The sequence below is a fragment of the Anser brachyrhynchus genome (genome assembly GCF_964034855.1).
Source record: "Anser brachyrhynchus genome assembly, chromosome: 2".
NCBI classification, from domain to species: Eukaryota; Metazoa; Chordata; class Aves; order Anseriformes; family Anatidae; genus Anser; species Anser brachyrhynchus.
Window position 1 is genome coordinate 45,644,254 of NC_137695.1, and position 21,183 is coordinate 45,665,436.

A 21,183-nucleotide genomic window follows, 5' to 3' on the forward strand; every position below is an offset into this window, starting at 1 on the left:
ATTTACCTGGCTACAACTTACTTATTTGCTGTTTCATTGTGTCTAGGAGTTTGTTCTGAGGAACAATTTTTGATGTCTTCTATCTAATGTTTTAATCTCAAATTATGCTTTAATTTCAAATTGAAACCAACAGAGGCCTTCTGTTAATTTACTTGAAAGATGTAATCTTTTAAAACATGGAAAAAGAAATCTAACCTGAACTCTCTAGAAACAACAGAAAGAAGATAGAAGCTGAAATAAGGAATTTTTGTAGAAGTTTGCAGTTAAATAGGGTGTTAAACTAATGAGCAACTGTAGTACTGCTAAACATTTGTCAGGACAAATGACACTGAGGAGAAATTTGTATTCCCTTTGACCTTTTTGGGGTGAAAAGTAAAAATTGTGATTTCTGTATGATCAGAGGTAGTTTCTAGCTGTGTTTTTGTCATAGCTGACCTTCACACTCCATGTTGTGAGGAATCGTGTTTCTGTAATTAATTCAAGATAAACAGAGGTTTGCTCCTAACCCCTCTTTTTCTGCAGACACAGTAGAACACACGTGGTTTCTCTAAGAAACAATATGCAATTTGAATTTTAGTGTTAGTTGTGCTCATAGTAGTATAGTCTGTTGTGCTCATAAGTTGGATGTAGGAAAATTATTATATCATTAAATGTATTTAACTGTTGTGGCCAAAAGTTAGATTATTTTTGCCCTTTGGTATTGCCCTTAAATCTATTTCCCTGTACCCTTCAGCAAGGCAGTGTAAGGGAGCAGTAACTTCTGTAGTCTGTGCTCCAGCCTGAGAAGGAATCTTCACCAGCCTCATGAACGTTAGTAGAGGTGTCTTGAAATACAGAGAGTAATTGCGGTTCAGTTAAAGTTCATTAATTGTTTATTTCGTTTAACTTACAGCTAACCTACCATTTAGTCTCGTAGTTATCAAGGCTTATATTTTCACTGAGTAAATATGTTTTGCTTCTTTTTCAGATGACAGTGCAACTTCTGTGTCTGTATATTTCTGCTGAGAGCCTTAGCAACAAAACTAACTTGCTGCTAAATATCTATGACATATATTTCTTTTGATAGCACTGCTGGCTTGAGCAACTTTTGCCGAGGTTTTTAGTTCAGATGATAAAAAATGTACTGTAGAGCTGCGTGGTGACTTGAACTGGGCTCAGATCTTAAAACAAAACAACAAAAAAACACCCCTACCTTTTCACAGTTGGAAGATACTGGCTTCTTGTTTCAAGCCATTGCACGTAGACCCAAAGTGAGACGCTGACATGAGACTAGGATATCAAAGCTGTGACAGGTAGCATGAAAAGAAGGTAGTACTGCCTGCAAAGGAAGCATATATGTAACTCTGGAAGTAATTCCCCATGGAAGGAGGGAGAAATGCATATAATTATTTACTAGAACTCAGTTGCTGAGGCTAATGTTAGTGTCACAAACAAGGCAGACTTGCTGGATTTCTTTGATTTAGTTAACGGTTCTGCAAGAGTTTTTTCTCTTGCAAAATGGTCATATCTTATTTTTTAGTAATTGCAAGGTACGCTTTAAAGGCTTAATGGCTGTTGCGCTTCTGAGATAAAATTGTATTTTAAAAAGTGTAACAATTTGAGTAACAAATTTAATTAGTGTAGCAAAACTGGAGACTATTGAGGGGGAAGATGATACTTCAAACAAAATTCACCTTTGTCTCATTCTCTGATAGACCTCATTCATTCACTCGTTTTCACGTTCCATGCTTACAAGCCCAGTGACATTCATGTTGAAGTGTTGTGACCAGAATTGTGTGTGATATGGGGGAAGGCTTATTATTGAGGTCTTAGTGCTTCTCTTGGATTATTCCTAATGAGCAACTTTTTTTTTGCCTTTTTGTTTTGGATCCTGGCTGTTTGGGGTGTAGTCAATGTATTATCTTACTTCATGGGAATCTTGGGCAAAGTTCCCAAGTTTCCTCCTCTTGTCTTCCTTACTGAGATATTTTATGGCTCCAGACCCGTTCCTCAACTTTGTCTCTACTCTTCAGTTTATTCTTAGTATTCCTGTTATCTGGTCACTTGAATGAAACAAAATCTTTTTAACAACTTTTTAACAGTTACTGTGGCAGTGAACACCATTCATACTTCATTCAGGCAATTTTTTTTGTTCTGGATCTCTCCCCACTGTTGTCTCTCGCTCACCTTTTAGAAATGCAGAGCTTACAATTGCTCGACGTTTTACTTCAAAGTCACTGTCTAGTTATCAATCTTATTTTTAGAAGTATTACCTTATTGAAGTTCTTGGATGACACTAAAACAGATGTAAAGAGATAATGCTATTGTTTTTTGTTGTTTGTCATTAGTAGGCCTGAGGGAAAACTGGTCATTTTGAGCGTGAGAAAGTCTGTTTCCAAACCATATTGTTAATGTGTAGTAACAACTATGGCTGAGAAAAAGCAAATATGATCACTTACTTTCATGGCCATTTGGAATTCTTTTGTCTTATCTGCTTTTGTTTTCTCGCAGGCAATACTCATCGTCGTTACAGTTGCCTTTGTTCAGGTAAGACATCTGTTGTCCAAACAAGATTATTGCTTTTATGTATGCTCTTCTATTTAATAAGTAGTTGTCCTGATCTGTTGTGCAGCTGCACAATGCTTGATTAAAGAGCTCTGTGCTTTCATCCAAGTCTTTCCCTTTTCTAAAGTGCATGATTTTTCTTGCTTTAACTACATTGACATTTATGCATCTATATGGGTAATACACTCAGCAATAAAAGACTACTTGTAAAGAAGCATTCAGATTAAACAGTGCTGAAGTACTTTAAAATATTTGATTTCATAGAAAACAGATTTTGAACATAAAGCTTTGGTTGCAATGCTGTACAGAAATTTTACCCCCCCAAAATATATTTTAAATAACATAAGTCATAAAAACGTTATCATCATTCTTTGAATACCCAGCTTTATTCAGTATCTGCTTAAACGAAAATCGCATCCTGTTTGTGCTTTTAATCTTTGTTTATCTTGAAATTTGTTATAAAATCTGTTGAGTTAGAGGTGAGTTGTATTACTGTAGTTCTCCAGGGGCTAAGAGTGCTAAACTTGCTAAACTGTAGAACTTGATCCCTGTGTTTAGAAGCATTACTGTAAGTATTACAAAGCCTTGAAGGTATTAAAAGAAAATGCAAAAGATCTCTGCCAGTTTTTCAGTAATAATGCATGCAGGCGAGTTCTTAAATCTGTAAAACTTCCAGTGTTTGAACCGTATTTGCTTTTTAAAGTATATCTAATAAGGAACTGTTGGAGGGCATATCGTAACTGATTCTTTGGAATATTGTAACAACTTTATTAATGGAACACATCCACATCTGCTGAAATCTATCTTTTTATTGTTTAAGTTTTGCCTGTTTTAAAAACATGCACTTCTTTAATTGTTTTATTGTCTCTGCAGGAGTACAGATCAGAAAAATCTCTTGAAGAGCTTAGTAAACTTGTGCCTCCAGAATGCCACTGGTATGGAATTGTATGTCCTCTCTCTCCTAAATTAAGACATGTTAAGTTTAATGTGAAATGAGTAGAAGAAAAAGTTTTTACTGAACTTAATACCTTTATAGCAAGCGTTATGCAGATATAGAACATAATTGATTTTGACTCATTTTAAAGATTGTTGTATTGGCATAAAATATTACTCCACATTTTTGCCCCTTGAACACTCAAATGATATTACTGATGTGTAATTTCTAGAGAAATAAAGAGCAAAATTGAAATTGTATTTTGCTGAAATCAGCAGTGCTGCAACACATAGAAACCAGTAGCACTGCAACGCATAGCCAACACTTTGCTTTTCTAAGACAAAATGCCAGAGAGTACATTCTTATGTACTTTGACATTGTGTTTGTACCTACAGTGTACGAGAAGGTAGAGTGGAACATACACTTGCAAGAGATTTAGTCCCAGGTGATACAGTCTGCTTGTCAGTTGGAGACAGAGTCCCGGCTGATCTACGATTATTTGAGGTATATACCTACTATTGTTTTAATATTTAATAGCTTTTTTTTTTTGTGCAAGAGAGGGGAAGAGAAGATAGCCACTTAATACTGAACTGCAGTAAATATTACTGTTTGGAACTTGCAACTATTTTGATAGAAACTTTGAAATAATTAAACTCCTAAATGTAATTGTGCATTCTTAATATACGTGGTTTTTGACTGTAAGAAATGAGAAGTATTTTTCCCATTTCATGTATGCAGTCTGTTATTGAAAACTTCAGTTGAATACTTTTTCTGAATGTTAAGTCAAATGGCTGTTTTCAGTCTGAATTGTGGGATGTGTTTCCAGCAGATTTTGTGTCTAATATTTGCATTAATTTTACCAGCTAGTGTCTAAGAAAAATTTGCAGTGCTCTTGGGAAGTTTGTCTGCATCATCTGTTAGCCCTTGCAATATAGTCAGTACTTAATATTTTGCTGAGTAGTTTTTGTTAGTGACTTCAAACACTTTCTTATTCCCTCAACAATTGTATAGTGTCTACATTAGTGTAGAAGTGCTGTTGCAGCAGCATCTACCATCTCATTCGTAAGCTCATAGCATACCATGTTAGCAGCATTCTTGGACCTGTTACAATGGAAAGCAGAAGGGGAATTAAAAGTTTCTAATCTGCTTGTCTACATGACCTTAAAATTTGCATCATCTTTATCTCCACTATTCTTGCAGATATTTGAAAATAAGAGCATGTCATCATAAGCAGTTGCCTCACTCTGGCATTGGAAATCTCTACCACGCAGTGGGGGTTGATATATATATATATATATAATATATATATGTGCATATATATATATATGCATGTGTGTATGATGCATCTATCTTACCTTATCTTGCCTGGCAGAATGTGCATGCTTTCTCCTGGAAACTTCAAGTCCAATCTTCTGTGAAAAGGCTAGCTATGATCACCAGAAAACTCTGATATGTTTAATTTATTCTCCTGTATAAAGAGTGTCTTTTACATCAGAGATATATTGAAATACCTGCTTTCTTTGTTTGTAAGTCCATAATCAGAGACAGTATGAAATTGTGACAGTATGAAAAGGTGGAATTCATATTTCTTGTGTTCAGGACTTAAGGCCAAAGAAGTCAATTCTTAAAAGCTGCTAGGCCTAACCTCATGCTTTCCTGTTAGAAAAGTGGAGGGAGAAGCAAATGTGCTACCTCTGCGGTAATGCCTATTGCTATGCTTCCGTGAAGGTTTGTGTTTGAGATAACCTTTCTTGTGGGATCACAAAAGGTTGTCTTTTCAGATAAAGAACTAGATTTCTTTAGTATGTTCTAATTGATACCGTCTTAGAAACTTACAGAAATGCTAATTAAGTGTTGTTTACTTTCTGAAGTCTTTGTTCTCTATATATTGTTTTCATATATACATATATATATATATATATATATATGAGAAGAAATTTCTTTGCTGGACTTGTGGGGCAATCTTTGTTTTCTGAAACATTATATAAAGACCTTTTCTGGCCTAAGTTTTGTGCAGGTTAATGAGTCCTCTGTCAAGTTTTCTAGTAATACTCTTTAAATCCAGAATACTACATTAAGAACTAACATGCCTGTAGCAACTTCAGTTTTGAACAAAATTCACTTCAGTAGTGGTGACAAGTGTTTCAGAGCTCATGGATAAATCTGAACATCCTGTTTCAGCTTGGAGTCTGAGGAATATGTTGCAAATAAAAAAATTGCTATAGAACTTTCTGGAGCTAATCATTCCTTATGGCTTTGCTTGAAACATTTTTTTTGCTTTTTTTTTTGCATTTTTTTTTGCTTTTTTTTGCTTTGCTTGAAAGTGCCCCTTTTCCTTTATTGATACAGTATCCATCTTTTAAAAATGGGTGCTGTCCTGATACGTATTTGAGAGAACAGCAGGAATTAGAGGAACTTGATCAGAAAGCACTTTAGTAAGGGTACTATTCTCTTCTGAACATTGACTAAATTTATTTTTGACTTAGTATGCCAGTGTTCATTTTGTTGTCCAGCTAGAACTGGAGCGCAAGAGTTACTGGAGTAATGTGTCACTTAAGAAAACAAACCAAAAATATCCTTGAACCTCAGAGTGATGTGCTATACTGTGGTGGTACTAAATGCAATGTGACAGATTCTTGCAAGTGATACCTTTTCAAAGAGTTTTGGTAATTTTGTTTTATTAAACATCCTTTAATGCTGCTTTTCTCAAGGAAGTTATATTGAAATTTAGTGATACAATCACAAGTAATGACTATAATTTTTAATAATGCAGAATTATTTTAATTGGATTGTGTCAGTAGAATTTTATGGTTCAAGCTTTGGCTTTGTTCAAGATCCACTGAAGTCAACAGAAGATGTTAGAAGTGATGTCAGTTGGGGAAAGACATTTACATTTCTGTTTTTATTGTATATTTTTTGTTTTATATTATATTTATAGAAAACAGTCTATTTTCTTCAAATATTATAGAAGAATATTAATATATTTTCTTTGAATATTTATAGAAAACAATCTCTTTTCTCCACCTGTAGACAGCTGAGTAGCTGTAATGGTAACTCACTTTTCCCTTTTCCTTCTCCTACCACCTGCACTTGTTGCCAAAAAACCACAAAAGCAAAACCAAAAAAAAAAAGTTTCTCCAGACTACCTTGCCTGTTGCGTGAATGGCATTTTCCCTAGAGACACTTTGTGGACAAAAACCCACTGTATGTGTTTTGTTATGTGTTCTTAATGAACATGATAGGAGGAAATGGACAGAGAAAGAATTGAAAGGATAGTATGTATATACATTTACAGTCCCAGTTAATTATATTATTTGGTAATGGAGTGCATCACAGATACAACCTCTTCTCTGTTTTGTAGAGAAAGTCATGAACATAAAATTAGGAGTAAACTTTGACTTTGCAAAGCAAGTGTATTGCTGCAGTGTTCTGTAGGAATGCTTGCTACTATGCTGGTTCTGAAAATATGGTCAATAGTGATACATGGTTTCTTGTCATATGAATAAATTAGATAAAGGTTTCCCAGCTCTGACTGTGAAAAATATATTACGATTTCAATTACTTATGAAAGATTATTGCTATGCTTTCTACCTACTCTGTATATTTTGTTTTCAAAGGCTGTGGACCTTTCTATTGATGAATCCAGTCTCACGGGTGAGACAGCTCCTTGCTCTAAATCTATCGCTCCTCAGCCAGCAGCAACCAATGGAGACCTTACTTCAAGGAGCAATATTGCTTTCATGGGAACATTGGTCAGATGTGGAAAAGCAAAGGTAAGATTATTATTGATAGAGAACAATATATTCCATGTTTTAACTATTTGAATTAAACCAGTTCTTATTTTTAAGGTTCACTTACCTGTTGATAACTGTTTTTTAATGACTACATATATTTTAATTTTTCTTAAATAGTAGAAATGGAGTAGAAATAGGAATGTTTACTGGAAATAAGGATGAGGATGACTTTACTGTGATACAATGAAAGCTGTTCTCATTGGTGCTTTTTCAGACATGGGGGGAAAAAAATCCATGCTCAGGAGCCCTCAAATTTGTAGGGAGCAGATGATGTGAAACCGTTCTATCTGGGCTATCTGGGATTTGGTATTTGTGATCTTGCAGAACTACATTCATATCTTAGAGTTTGAGAACCTGTAAATGAAATTACAGATATGTTTGGTGCTAGCTGGATGTTGTGCTATTTCAGTTTTGTTACTGGTAGTTGCTGTACTTCAGCAGTACAGAATAGCAGTTTGTTTCACAGGGGTGATTTTATTTTTTTTAACAAAAATACATCCTATTTGTCTGAGTAGTTAAATTAATAAGGCTAACAAAATTGTAGCAATTTAAATGGCATTTGCCCATTGACTACTTAAGTCAAAGCTGTCAAGAACAATCATGTACATTTAATTTAAAACTTCAGATCTGAAATGACTGCTTTTTGGTGGTGTGGTGTTTGTTGTTTTTTTTTTTTAGGGCATTGTTATTGGAACAGGAGAAAACTCTGAATTTGGAGAGGTTTTTAAAATGATGCAAGCAGAAGAGGTAAGAATGGATATTTAGAAACAACAGCTTAAGTTTTGTAAATGCATATGTCATTCATTGAAACTGCATTTTTGGATTTTATTCCATAGGAACTTTGTTAGATTTAATTACATTGGTTTTAATACTATTCTCTTCTCTAGTGAAACAAATCTTCTCTCTTGAACATGAAAGTAGTAATTGGATTCAGTGTAACAAATTATCCATTGGTGACCTAAAAATGTTAGTTCTGAAAATAATTTTCTGAAGCTTTTAAAAGGTATAACAAATATTGCTGCAATTTGTGGAAGTGTATTTTTTTCAAGTGGAACTATGTCTGTGCAAAAGGTATTTGTTATGACAGATTTGTGTGCTGTGTGCACAGGACTATGTTTTCCCTTGAGGAGCGGTGTATTTTCGGGTTATGAATTTGTTTCCCGCTGCTTCATGATCTCTAGCCTATCCTTCCAAGGTTACAGAGCTCCCTTTAACTTCAGTATACTAAACTCCTGTAGTAACTTTCTCTATTGCAGTGCTCTGATCCACATGGAAAGTCAGACTCTTGGAGTACTTTATGTTTCAACAGCCTTCCCTGGCTCTCTGACCAACATAAGGTCATAAGGTGACAGTCTATTTTCAGCTGTCAGGGCATGATCAGGCTTACTATAGGCAGCACGTTTTTTTTTTTCCAAATTACATTTCTGAAATCTGCTGGATCAGAACAACTAAGGGCATTAGGTCAGGCATCAAATGTGTCAGCTGGGAGTGTGTCACTGACCTCACGTTGTTAGCTGCAGTGCCTTACTAGACCTTTCAAGGGAATACTGCTGTTCTGTCACCCAGAATGTAATCCACTTTGTTACACATGTGAGGAAAATATGATTATGGTATGTAGTTTATATTGGAGCAATTGCATTTATTAATGAAGAAAGAACCAGCAACAAAAAGCGTGCACATTTTACACAAACATTCTGAAATATCAGAGTATTGTGGGGTTATGTTTATGATGCTTATTGCAGTAATCTTATTTTAAAAGTAAATTTTGAAGGTAAGGGTGAATCAAACGTAATATAAGAATTCCCCCATAGTGTGTACACTTTTTTCATACCTTGCAGAACAAAGATTTTACACTGATGCAGTTTCCCTTTTATTGCCATACTTTCCATACTGTAGGTCTACCATATGTTAATATAAAAATCTATGTTCCTAATTTTTATCATCTCTTTATTTAATTTTTTTCTTGGTGTTCCCCTCCTCTTTTTTATACCTTTTTTTGGCACTAAATATTTCTATAGCTTCCTATTTGGCTAACTTGTATTTTCTGCAGCTTGTTAGCAAATTCCTCCTGAAATATAATTGGCCTTCCAGGGCTTTAATGCCTCTGCCTGGAAAAGTCGGTTTTGTTCTTGTTATCAAGAACTTTTCTGTCTAGAAGAAATGCAGTTGTTTTTAGCCCATGTTTTTTAAAAATCCTTGATGTGACCTTTTGTATTAGATTTTGCTGTAGACATCACAAAACTCCCAAAGGATATTTCTTAAAAAAAAAAAAAAAATGTTCATTTCATTGAAGTGTTCTTTGAACTTCTTGACTTCTACATGAGAATTGAACAAAGTAGTCTGTGTCTTCACAAAGTAAACACATGGAAACATACTGTGTAACTACATCTTAGTCGAGTTAGTTTCAAGACAAGGCCTTGAAGCTTGCATACCTGAAGAAATAGGATACAGTTTATGCTTTTAACTTCTGCTTGTTAACTGTTGGGTGTTTACCATTCACCAAGGCTCCAAAGACACCTCTGCAGAAGAGCATGGATCTCTTAGGAAAACAGCTTTCCTTGTATTCCTTTGGTATCATAGGTAAGATTTATGCAAAACAACTACAAATTATTTTGTAACTGAAACCAACCCATCGGTTTGAGAAAACTGAAGGACTTGATCTCCTTTTAGATATTTTGACTTCTGATTTTGTTTGCCACTGTTTAATGAGTTCATGCAAGTAATAATCTGAAGATTACTGATGTGACATAACCCCCCTTACAATGCAAGTTTACTTCTGCCCACTAACGTGCTTTTCTGACTTTTTTTGGCCTTCTAAATGCTTCAAGTTGCGGTGTCTCTTCTGATTCAAGGTGTGCATGAGTACCTCACTGCTGGTATGATTGGGCAATCTGACTGGCAAAAACTTTCTTCACCTTTGCTTTACTAATGGAATCATGCTCCAACAGTGATAGAAATAATGGATTTTTATAGGCAGCATAATGATAAGTTTGGCTGAGTTCTTTTTAATGATAGGCTACAGTGCACGTTGGTTTTGTATTTACCATGACAACTGTTTGTTTGTTTTTATAGGAGTTATTATGCTGGTTGGCTGGTTGCAAGGAAAACATATTCTTGATATGTTCACAATTGGAGTGAGGTAAGATACATAGATATTTTTAAATAGTGTAGATTATGCATGATAGGAAGTGTGTGAAAGCTAGTGATGTATATTATAATGTGCTTGCACGCAGTCTCTTTTAAGTTTAGATAAGTAATACAAAGTAAAAACAGATTTTGTGCTTGAAAAAGTAAGTTCATATTCATTTTTAATGATACAGGACGTACTTGTCTGTCTCTTAAATTGTGTATTTGTATGGAGGTTTCTGAGAGTTTTGGGAACATCTGTAAACAGACAATAGAGTTGTGCAATTTGAATTTCTGTCGCTGAGTAAATAAAGAAAATGCAGTATTATAAGTAGCATCAAATAAAACTGAATTACTTGTGTACTTTATTAGCTCGTTTTCTAGCACATTATGAAAACTTAATTCCAGGCTGTTGTCTGCTGAGAATAACACTGAGTTTTTATGGTCTAGCTCTCTACTCTCAGAAAAGTTGCTGGGTTGCTATTACATGGACAGTGAATAGGGCAGAAGCATTTCTTTAACAAAAAGTGTTTTTTGTTTGTTTGTTTTAAATAACAGGATCTATGGAGATTTACTTGGGGAGGGGGGATATGTGCAGGAAGGCACCAGGCACAACTGCAACTTCAAGCATTGTATAATGAGCTACTGTGATCTGATCTTATTCTGTCATTCCAACACTTAGCATGCTGCCATAGCGTGATCTAGAAGTGATAGCTGTGGATGATCGGTCACTTGGAGTGGTGGCATATCCCAATTCTTTTTAGTGCTGACTACGCTTATTCTTCACAACCTGGGCTGCTTTGCACAGTCCTCACTAGTGTTTTCCTGTATGCAAAACAAATGTGCAATTGTTTTTTTCCCAGCTTTTCTTCTTTTGTATGGGTAAATGCATTATTACTGTGTATTAATCTATGACATTCTAAGACAAGATTTGTGTATTTATTTTTGTTTCAGTTTGGCTGTAGCTGCAATCCCTGAAGGACTCCCAATCGTGGTAACAGTGACACTGGCACTGGGTGTGATGAGAATGGTGAAGAAACGGGCTATTGTAAAAAAGCTCCCTATTGTTGAAACTTTAGGTATGGCAAGACTAACTTAGAGATAGTAGTTGGATATAAATCTTAGGAAATCAATAATAGTCTCGATGGCTAATGGTAAAATGAAGCAGGTGTTCTTATTTGCCGGCAGTGTGGGGGTATCTTTAAAACATTTTGAAACTGAATGTCTTCTACATGAGTAGTTAGAATTCAAGTCGATGCTTTTGTGTGCCCTATCAGCACTCGGTTTTTGAATTGCAGTAAGCAGTCTGATTAATTACATGTCACACTAGTAATACTCAAACCTGCATGTGTAATTAGATGTTTGGAGTACTCTTCATTCGCAGTAGAACAGTGAAAATATGTCAGTAGAAGTATTTTTAGTTAGCTCTAAGATGTTCTTGCTAAATAACAGATTTGTGAAACAGTTTTTAAATCAACTTTTTGGCGTAAATTTGAATGTTTTTGACAGTTGGAAACAAATCCAAGTTTGAATATTGGAAAAATCTTTATAATCATAATGTACCTTAAGGATGTTGTGCTACTTATATTAAAACCTAAAATATTTAAAAGATGAAAGCTTGAAAACATTCTGTACGTAGTTTCAGTTATGAAACGTAATTCGTAGTATATGAAAAAGAAACAGAAATTGTAATTTAAGTAATTCTGCTGCAGTTGAATTTCTCCTTTGAAGACTAGGAATATATTTTCTAATGCCTTTAGCAGTTTCGTTAGTATTGCAAGCTTTTTTTGTTGCTTTTTCAATTCCTGCTATTGGGTCAAGGAATGTCAAAACAGTGCAACACTGTTTCAAAATACTTTTTCCTGACTTAAAACAGCAAGTATATATTTCCACATTTCTGTAATCTTTTTAATCTTATTAAAAATTGTGGCTTTAGTAGTAAGTCACACTTACAGACTGAGAAAAATGACTGCTGTAAAGCAAGCTCTTAACTTTCTTCCTCAATGGTAGTCACAATTGAGACTTCAGTAGTATAGTTTGAGATGCATCAGAATAAAATTAAGGAGGTAGCGAATGGAACCACTTGGGGCAACATGTCAATTTAGGCTTTTAATTAGCTTTTTTAATTTATCAAACAAACTTGTGAAGAACTTTGCACAGCTATTCACAAATAGTCGAAAATTTCCTGTCTTTATTAAATCCAATCTTTTTTTTTCCCCCAACGACAGCTGCAGTGTTTCTAGAAATTTGCATGTCTTGAATACTCTCGTTCTTGTTAACTACTCATTTTATTCTAGACAGGCCTTGTCTTACAAGTACTAATTGGTTATTTCAGGTTGTTGCAATGTAATTTGTTCAGATAAAACTGGAACTCTGACAAAGAATGAAATGACCGTTACCCATATTTTTACTTCAGATGGGCAACATGCTGAGGTATGTAGTGAAGCTCTGTTAGACTTAAATTTTGCTTCTACTTCACTGTGTGTATCAGCTGAGATATTCTTGATTATACTTCATATAAAGCATTAATTAAGGAAGTGTAAATTGGTTGCACCAAATCTCAGTTCCTCAATTTCTAGCTAATTCTATTCATCTAGTATTTCAGATTTTGAGCTGTATTATCCAAGCATTCTGTGGTTACAGAAGAATTCACTTTATATAATATATAAAGTTCTGTAGGTCGTAATAAAAGATGCTGAGATGCATTACAAAAATGAGACTTGGCTTTTTTTTTTCAGTATGGAAAATGGGACTGTTTTGTTGTAGCATGTGCATAAAAACAAAATGTATCTGTTAAGAACAGTTGAAATAGGAGGGGTATCCAGCTGTTGGCTAAAAGATGATGTGTAGTATGGACCCTTCTTACTGAGTGCACTGTCATACTTGCTTTTTTCATAATGGATAGAGTTTAAAGTAGAGGCAGGACATAAAGCTGTGGTTGAGGTCGGGCGTTTGCTGCAAAGGCTGAAGTAAATGCACAAAAGAGAAGCAAAAGCAATAGGAATGGAAAAGCAGCAAGGCATGCTTCTATATGTAGTTCCATGGGAGTGTACTTTAAACAAGTTCATGAATTCCTGAACTCCTCATGCTTAGAGTTTTATTCACATTGACAAAACCCTCCATTAGCTTTACTGTTTTTTTTGTAGTAGTAAATACTGGAATTTTCTTTATCCTTTCCTGTTATTTACCTATGTTTGCTTATATTTCTTGGTGCTTATTTTCTGTTCTTAAATTTTTATAGGAATGCTTTAATTGCTTTTTTCTTCACTACTAGCATAATTTGTTTATAGCTGTGTGAAATCAACTCCTTTGTCCTAATGGAAAGAGAATTTGAAATAGCTGTAAAATATACTAGCTGTTAATGCTGTAGAATTCAAGACTTTTTGGATCCTAATGGGATGCCTACATTTTACGCATTAAATCTACGGTTTTACTGTTTTTAACACCTCTCAGAAGTCTCAGCTGAGAGGCCATTCAACTATGATTTTCTTCTTCCTGCATGAAAGTAGGTCTTGGCTGTGTACTTCCATTCCACTGCAGGGGGTATGCATTATTAACCAGGAATAGGAGGAAAAAATTAAAAAGCAAAAGGAGGAGGAGAGAGAAAAAAAATGTCCTAATTGAGTAAGGAGATGGGAATAAAATTGTTACGTTTTTGAAAAATAATGCCTAAAATGTTTAATTGAAAAACTCAATTGCCCTCAGGTTTGTTCCCTAATCTGGTACCTGCTACATTAGATGTTAAGTAGAGGATTCTATTCACACTGGGTAAAATGCATCATTATGCATGACATTGTTTTAGCTTTCTATAGTTCGTAGTAAAAAGCTGAGATTAAAACAATTTAAGAACCCAGCAAATGTTACATTACCTGCTACCTTTGGCTCTTTGTCTTACAGGTTACTGGAGTAGGTTATAACAGGTTTGGAGAAGTGATGCTTGATGGTGAAGTTATTCATGGTTATAACAACCCATCCATTAGCAAAATCGTTGAGGTGAGATATTGGCGGAGACAGGTTTCTTTTAATTGATGATAGCACTAGAGTTATGCATGACATTTACTCTCTGTCATGTTTTCTCCCCTTTCCGTCCTCATCTTTTAGGCTGGCTGTGTGTGTAATGATGCTGTGATTAGAAACAACACCTTAATGGGGAAGCCAACAGAAGGAGCTTTAATTGCACTTGCTATGAAGGTGGGTACTTAATGGTGCTTTTTTGATTCATGGTAGGTGGCAAGTGTGTAGAAATGTGTTTTTTTCTCATTTTTCCCTTATTTGCATCTCCTAGATTTGTATTGCAACTGCTCATCTCTTGTGTTTCTTATCATTTAGAAGTCTCTGGGCATTCTGAAAGATAAAAGTTAAGTTATTTAGAATTGAAGTACTGCTATTTTGTCTGCCATAGGCTAATTTACCTGTTGCATATTGACTGTGCTCTTTCCCAGTTCTCATCAGAAGTAGTAGTAAGTTGAAGACTGATATATTGGTGGCTGCACCATTTACGGTGCTGTTTAAGTGCTGGGCACAGGTAGTTTAAATTGTGGACACTCCGGTTAAATGATTTTTTTTTATGCTGTGACACTTGGTACAGTTACTGAAAAACATAGCAAGATATCTGAGTACTTGATTTTTCTGTGAAGGTAAATAAACTCATAAAAATATTGAAAGGTGAATGCATTACAATCTTTTTCTTCCCTGTGTAACTGAGGACTGAGATACCATCTTGCTGAGATTTCATTCCAAGTCTACGGTCTTTGACTGGAAAGGACTAAAGTGATATTTTGTCAAGAGCCCATAGAAACAGAGAAGAACGGGGATTCTTTCACATCTGTGGCAGGAAAGGGAGGTAGTGAAGGAAATGTAGAGGTCCATAAGTACTTGAGAATGGCTTATGGCAGGCTGCTACTTACGCATCTTTTTTTAATTGGCACTTGGACTTGGTTAAGGAGAGAGCATGGAATTCACTGAGTTGCATTTTGGGGTGGGGAATGAAATGCATTTTGCCTGGAATCTTCATGGTTAGTTTCACATTAATTGTTTGGGGGAATTCAGCTAACAGTAAAAAAAAAAAAAAAAAAAAAAAAAAAAGCCATTTCAGGTTAGATCATTTGAACTTTAAATCAGTGACTTGCGTCCTCCAGACTGCCAGTCTTGTCTAATAATTTTTTAGGCCCTTTTAGCAGAGAAATTGTATAGATTAAAAAAAAAAAATACAAAATATGCGCTGGGATTTTAGATGTGTTTTGTCAAACAAAGAACTAAATTGCTAGTCATTGTAAAACTTGTGTCTGTGAATGGTGATAATCTGGAACGTATATAAGGATCCTTGAATCAAAGATATACACTGAAATGGTGTGACTTATGCTGAAGCCTCGAAGAAGCTACTAGGTTCTTCTGGCGCTTGTTTTTCAGAAGTTTGTCTGCATGGAGCAATGTTCTGAAAAGCAATTTTGGAAATGAAAGTGATTTATTGTTAACTAAGAAGTCTGAATAAATTGTTTAGTTGTTTGGAAAAGAAAGGTGCTTACATTATGTTGCTTTTTCTGTTTTATGCAGATGGGTTTAGATGGGATCCAGGAGGACTACGTAAGGAAGGCTGAATATCCCTTCAGCTCAGAACAAAAATGGATGGCTGTTAAATGCGTTCATAGAGCACAGCAGGTAAACTTCAATCACAATTTTCTTGTGCACTGGTTCTGTAGAATAGTTATGTACCCTGGTTAATGTCCTCATTTTTCACTTCAGAGACCATGGCAAGCTGGTGGTAGTGCACTGTCCTGGGAATATGGTTTGATTATCTAGTTTCAGTTTCAAGTTCTGAAAGAGATTAAGAAGGACAAGAAATTCTTTCTATAAAAGACATACTGGGAAATAATTGTAAGCATTTTGATATCTGAGACTTTGAATGTCTACCTGGCATTTCTTCCTTCTCCTTCCTTATCAAACGTTTAAAGCAAGTCTGTGAATCTTCTGCTGTTTCAGGTCTACATAGCTACATAAAGAATTAAAAGCAAGAAGATTTATAGGTGTTGAGTAATCAAAAAATGCTTTTGTTTGAAAACATGGGTTTTCTGTTTTTGATGTGGACAGCACATTGCTCAGTGTTCACAGATTTTATGTTAGCATGTTTTGGATTATGAATACAAGCAATTCTTAAATCTCCTTTTCCATCTTCTGGTGCTTTCATGTACATATTTACATGTATATTTCATTTAGACCAATCTGAATATTTTTGTTTAAGAGTATTGACATAATCACTGCCAGTCTGATAACTGGAGATATGTTCAACAGCAGATACTGGATTTGCGGAAAATGTCATGGTATTTCTGACCAAAAATGGCTTGCAAACAGTCATTCAGTATCGCAGTAAAATCTTTGCTTTGGAAAGAATGCATTTGACTCCTTTTTCCTTTATAGAGAATGAGGTGGTATAATCCTTGTCTGTATGAAAAGTAGAAAAAAAATCAGCAAGCAATTCCCACTCACTGATTCACTGTGTCTGATGTGTTTTCGTATGAGCATTTTTAAAAGATTGTTGAAAAACTGGAAATGGTTTAAAAAGGAGCATAAATTATTCAAAGGCTAAAAAATACAGTAGAATTAGAGCTCTGGCAGTTAAGCCTATCAGAAAAATTGAGGTATCTTGATGACTGTGCATAAACACCTTCACAGGGAGAAAACAGATGTATTAAAAAGAGCTTTTTAGCACAACAGGGGAGAGAAGATGAGAATCAGTGATTGGAAATTGAGCCAAGGCAGCAATTCTTAATGGAAAAGAGGGTAAGGGAAAGGATGAGTTGATTTAGCGTTGGAATAAAAGTTGAAGGATGGTGTATTTTTAGCACTTTGATGCCATCACGGCTAGAAGTTTTTCTGAAAAATGTTGGAGTTGTGTGATACAAGGATACAGGTGATATTTAATGCCCTATGGAGGAAAACAGGTGGTCAGATGATGAACTGGAGATCTTTCAAGTCTAACATTCTGTGTAGGTTTCATTGCTGTCCTTTGCATGGCCTCTTTTGTTCATAAACCGTGACCCCACAATGTCTAAAATGTATGATGTCTACTGAAATGAGATACTGATTATTATCTTGGCTGTTTTGATATTAACACTCTTAAATATATACTGTGTAGAGAGATATTTCAAATAATGGATTTTTAAGTTTAGAAGCATAGCTTTGAACTGCATTATATGTTCTGAAGACTTTTCCAAGAAGTGTAGATATGCCATTCTTTCTTATGTGTACATATGCATACACACAATGTGTATTTTTATATGTATACACATGTGCACATAATTCCTTTCTCTTTTAGGACAAACCAGAGGTTTGCTTTATGAAAGGTGCCTATGAACAAGTCATTAAGTACTGTACATCATATAACTGTAAGGGACAGACCCTACCTCTTGTTCAGCAACAGAGAGAGCAATACCAGCAAGAGAAGACGTCCATGGGCTCTGCAGGACTTAGGGGTAAGACTTTTTCAGTGTCTCAAAATAGCCACTTTTAAATGGCACTGCTTACTTGTTCAAAAAACCCCTCAGATACAAGATTTTTTTATTACTGTTCAGTACGTGCCACTGGGTTGGTTAGTTTTTCATTAAAATGGGGGAGTGGAAAACAGGTGCTGTATGTAGCTTAAGGCCTGCATAACAGCATTGATTAAATTGCACCAGGTGAGAAAAGGTATTGCTGGTTCCTGTCATCTCCTGTGTCTGACCATAACTGAAAAATACATTGCTAGTTGATAGCTTCCACATCTCAGTATAGATCTTATTATAAATAAAAAATAATAATGTGAATGTGTTCATATTCCTCTTTGGCTCTTGGCACCTTTGTGAGTTAGGCTAGCACAACTGATTGCAGGTCAGAAGATGCCATTAAGATTACATTTTATATTAACCTACTGTGCAGATTTTTAAATATAGCTGGAAGTATTTTTCATTAGATGATTGATAGGAGATGGTTGTGGGTAAGCATTATAAAGGTCACCATAGCTGTCTGTCTTTGGCTTCTGTAAAGAGATCTCTAGGCTGTTATGTCCATCCAGAGGTTTTAAATGTGAAACTACGGGTACTGTGTGGCTGTGGTGGTTTTTCTCTGCTATGCAACCGAACTCTACCACAACCACTCTCACTCCCCCTCTTCAAAGGGAAAGGAGGAGAATATATGATGGAAAGGGCTCAAGGGTTGAGTTAAGGACAGGGAGATCACTCAACAATTATTGTCGCCGGTGAAACAGACTCAGCATAGGGAGATTAATATAATTTATTGCCTGTCGCTAGCAGACTGGAACAGTGAGAAACTAAAGGCAAACTAAAACCACCTTCCCCTCCTTTCACCATTTTTTTTTTCCCCATTTCTTAAATCTGCTTTCCCAGAGGCCCAACTAGTGTCACTCACAGGCTCGGCTCTGGCCAGCAGCGGGTCCCTTTTGGAGCTGGCTGGAGGTGGCTCTGATCTGACATGGGGCAGCTGCTGGGCTCTGCTCACAGAGGCCACCGCTGCAGCCCCCTCATACCAAATCCTTGCCACGTAAATCCAAGACAGTCGAGGCTCAGGAAGGTCCTAAGATACAATTTCCTAGAAATTGGGAGGGTTCACTAGGAGTAGTATCCTTGTACCTGTTTTCTTCAGACAATCATTCTTTACATGCCTGCCTTGGATAACTGTCAAACAGCAAATCTTGTGTAATGTTTGAAAAAAGAGAATCTGCTATTCTCTTGCAAATCTCTCATTTAAATATATTTGAGTTAAGGTTCCTACTGTAAAAGACATTCCAGAAAATATCCAGCACGTAGTTGATAAAATCTGCTTCTATTTAAAAACAAACAGAAAAAGGGCAGAAAATAAAAATACGTTAACTGATCCTCCCTTTCTCCTCTTGCATAAAAGACCATGCGTGTACACAGAAACCACAAGGCTTAGATGGCTTTCCTTTTCCACACAGTGGAAGCATCAACACTTTCAGCTGAGAACAAATTGGAAAGTTTTCTTCAAAATCTGAAATGTGTGTTTGATAAAAAAGACTTCTCGTTAGAAGAAAAGAAATACAGTAGGCTATTCTGAATGCTTAAGGTTACAGATGTTGCTACCAAGGTTTAAGGAAAAAAAAATCCCTGTCTTTTGCTTTATTCTAACCTACTAGTTCAATTACGTCTCATTTCTGAGTATCCACTTGTGTTAAGCTAATTTCAAGTGGAATACTCAGATGAATGAAGCTACTCATAAATGTTTTCATCTCTGAGGCTTCTGGTCAATATGCAGACACAGTTGTTTTAATTTTAGAAAACAAATATTAGCAGTTGTTGTTTTAACTGGTGTAAATGTTATTTTCAATTCTTAATTTATTTTTTTCTTTGTCTCCTAAAAGTTCTGGCCTTAGCTTCTGGTCCTGAGTTAGGACAACTGACTTTTTTGGGGCTTGTGGGAATAGTTGATCCTCCACGGACTGGTGTAAAAGAAGCTGTCACTACACTTATTATGTCTGGAGTTGCAATAAAAATGATTACTGGAGATTCACAGGAGACTGCAGTTGCCATTGGTATGAATAGTCCACTTCTATTCATTTTTCACTTGTTTTCTGTGTTGGCAATGCCTAGCTAAGTGGTTTGAAGTGTGGGTATTAAGTCTTTAATATTTGTGAGTTCTGTGTATCAGGTTAACATATGGTGTGGTGGAATTAGGAAAAAAAAATCTAGTCTGAAGTGATACTTGGATTTCAGCTTGAATTGTAGTTTTTCTAATTTGGTAATGTATGACTGCTGTTTTAGACTATATATTTTTCTTACTGCATTCTGTCATAACATGCTTGATTTCTGACTCTTACTGTTACACACCCAACACCACCCTTTCTACCCTCAGCTTTGGATGCTTGTCTTATAGCAACAGAGAGAAACTAAAATAGGTGCTGACAATATTTAGGATGGATATGGCACTGATGCTTTCTTGATCCAGTTGTGACCATGTAACTAACTGTGAAGTTTAAGTACTATTAATAAATTTTGAAATTACTTATTTTTACAATATAATACATGAAAGTGTAGTACTTCAGCCAGAATATAGATTCTTTATATACAGGATGATGCTGAAAAAGTTGAATGTGCACATAACAAGGACTTCCCCAAATTACCAGTACTTTGTCAGTTGCAGATTTGCAGCTGAGAGTTGTGCACATTCCCATCTCATTTTCTGTCTTGTTACTTCTGAATTGTAAAGTCTTTAGAGAGGACTGGGCTCTTATATTTACAGTGCACCTGACACAATGAGATACAGACCTTAAGACCTAAAAAGTTTAAAGGAAATAAATATCTGATTAGAATAGGCTTGTTAATTTGTGTTTCTCAAGAGTTCAAGTAACTTACTTCAGTGTACTGAATCAATAAGGTATTATTGATTATTATTATTAACAACAGGGTGTTCTGCTATGGTCATTTCAAATCTGAAATGCTGCAGAAAATAATAGTTCTAAAAATAATTATGTGCTTATTGTTGGTTTTTAAAGTTTATTATTGTAACACCTTTTTATTATCTATTTCCAGCTAGTCGACTAGGATTGTATTCTAAAAATTCACAGGCAATCTCTGGAGAAGAAATAGATGATCTGGATATTCAGCAGCTTTCTCAAATAACACCAAAGGTTTGTTTTAACATGTTACTGAAATGCAGCAAAGTATATATTTTATATTGAGAAATGCATTTATCTGTGGAAAGCTGAAATTTAACTTTTGAGTTACCAATAGTAGAAAGAGGTGATACACTAAATTAGTGGAAGCTTTTAGTATTAAG

At 35.4% G+C, this 21,183-nt stretch overlaps 1 protein-coding gene across 6 annotated transcripts in view; it reads left to right on the forward strand.

The window, feature by feature from the left end:
• ATP2C1 (ATPase secretory pathway Ca2+ transporting 1) overlaps positions 1-21,183 on the forward strand; it is a 50,020-nt gene that overhangs the window by 19,131 nt on the left and 9,706 nt on the right. For all 6 annotated transcript variants that reach the window (XM_080581739.1, XM_080581737.1, XM_080581738.1 and 3 more), the window contains 15 exons: positions 2,491-2,526; positions 3,418-3,479; positions 3,874-3,982; positions 7,096-7,251; positions 7,951-8,019; positions 9,777-9,852; positions 10,345-10,411; positions 11,353-11,477; positions 12,734-12,831; positions 14,296-14,391; positions 14,500-14,589; positions 15,952-16,056; positions 17,711-17,867; positions 19,769-19,939; positions 20,937-21,034. In XM_080581739.1, the coding sequence (XP_080437865.1) occupies positions 2,491-2,526; positions 3,418-3,479; positions 3,874-3,982; positions 7,096-7,251; positions 7,951-8,019; positions 9,777-9,852; positions 10,345-10,411; positions 11,353-11,477; positions 12,734-12,831; positions 14,296-14,391; positions 14,500-14,589; positions 15,952-16,056; positions 17,711-17,867; positions 19,769-19,939; positions 20,937-21,034 (1,515 nt within the window). The remainder of the gene's footprint in view (positions 1-2,490; positions 2,527-3,417; positions 3,480-3,873; positions 3,983-7,095; positions 7,252-7,950; positions 8,020-9,776; positions 9,853-10,344; positions 10,412-11,352; positions 11,478-12,733; positions 12,832-14,295; positions 14,392-14,499; positions 14,590-15,951; positions 16,057-17,710; positions 17,868-19,768; positions 19,940-20,936; positions 21,035-21,183) is intronic.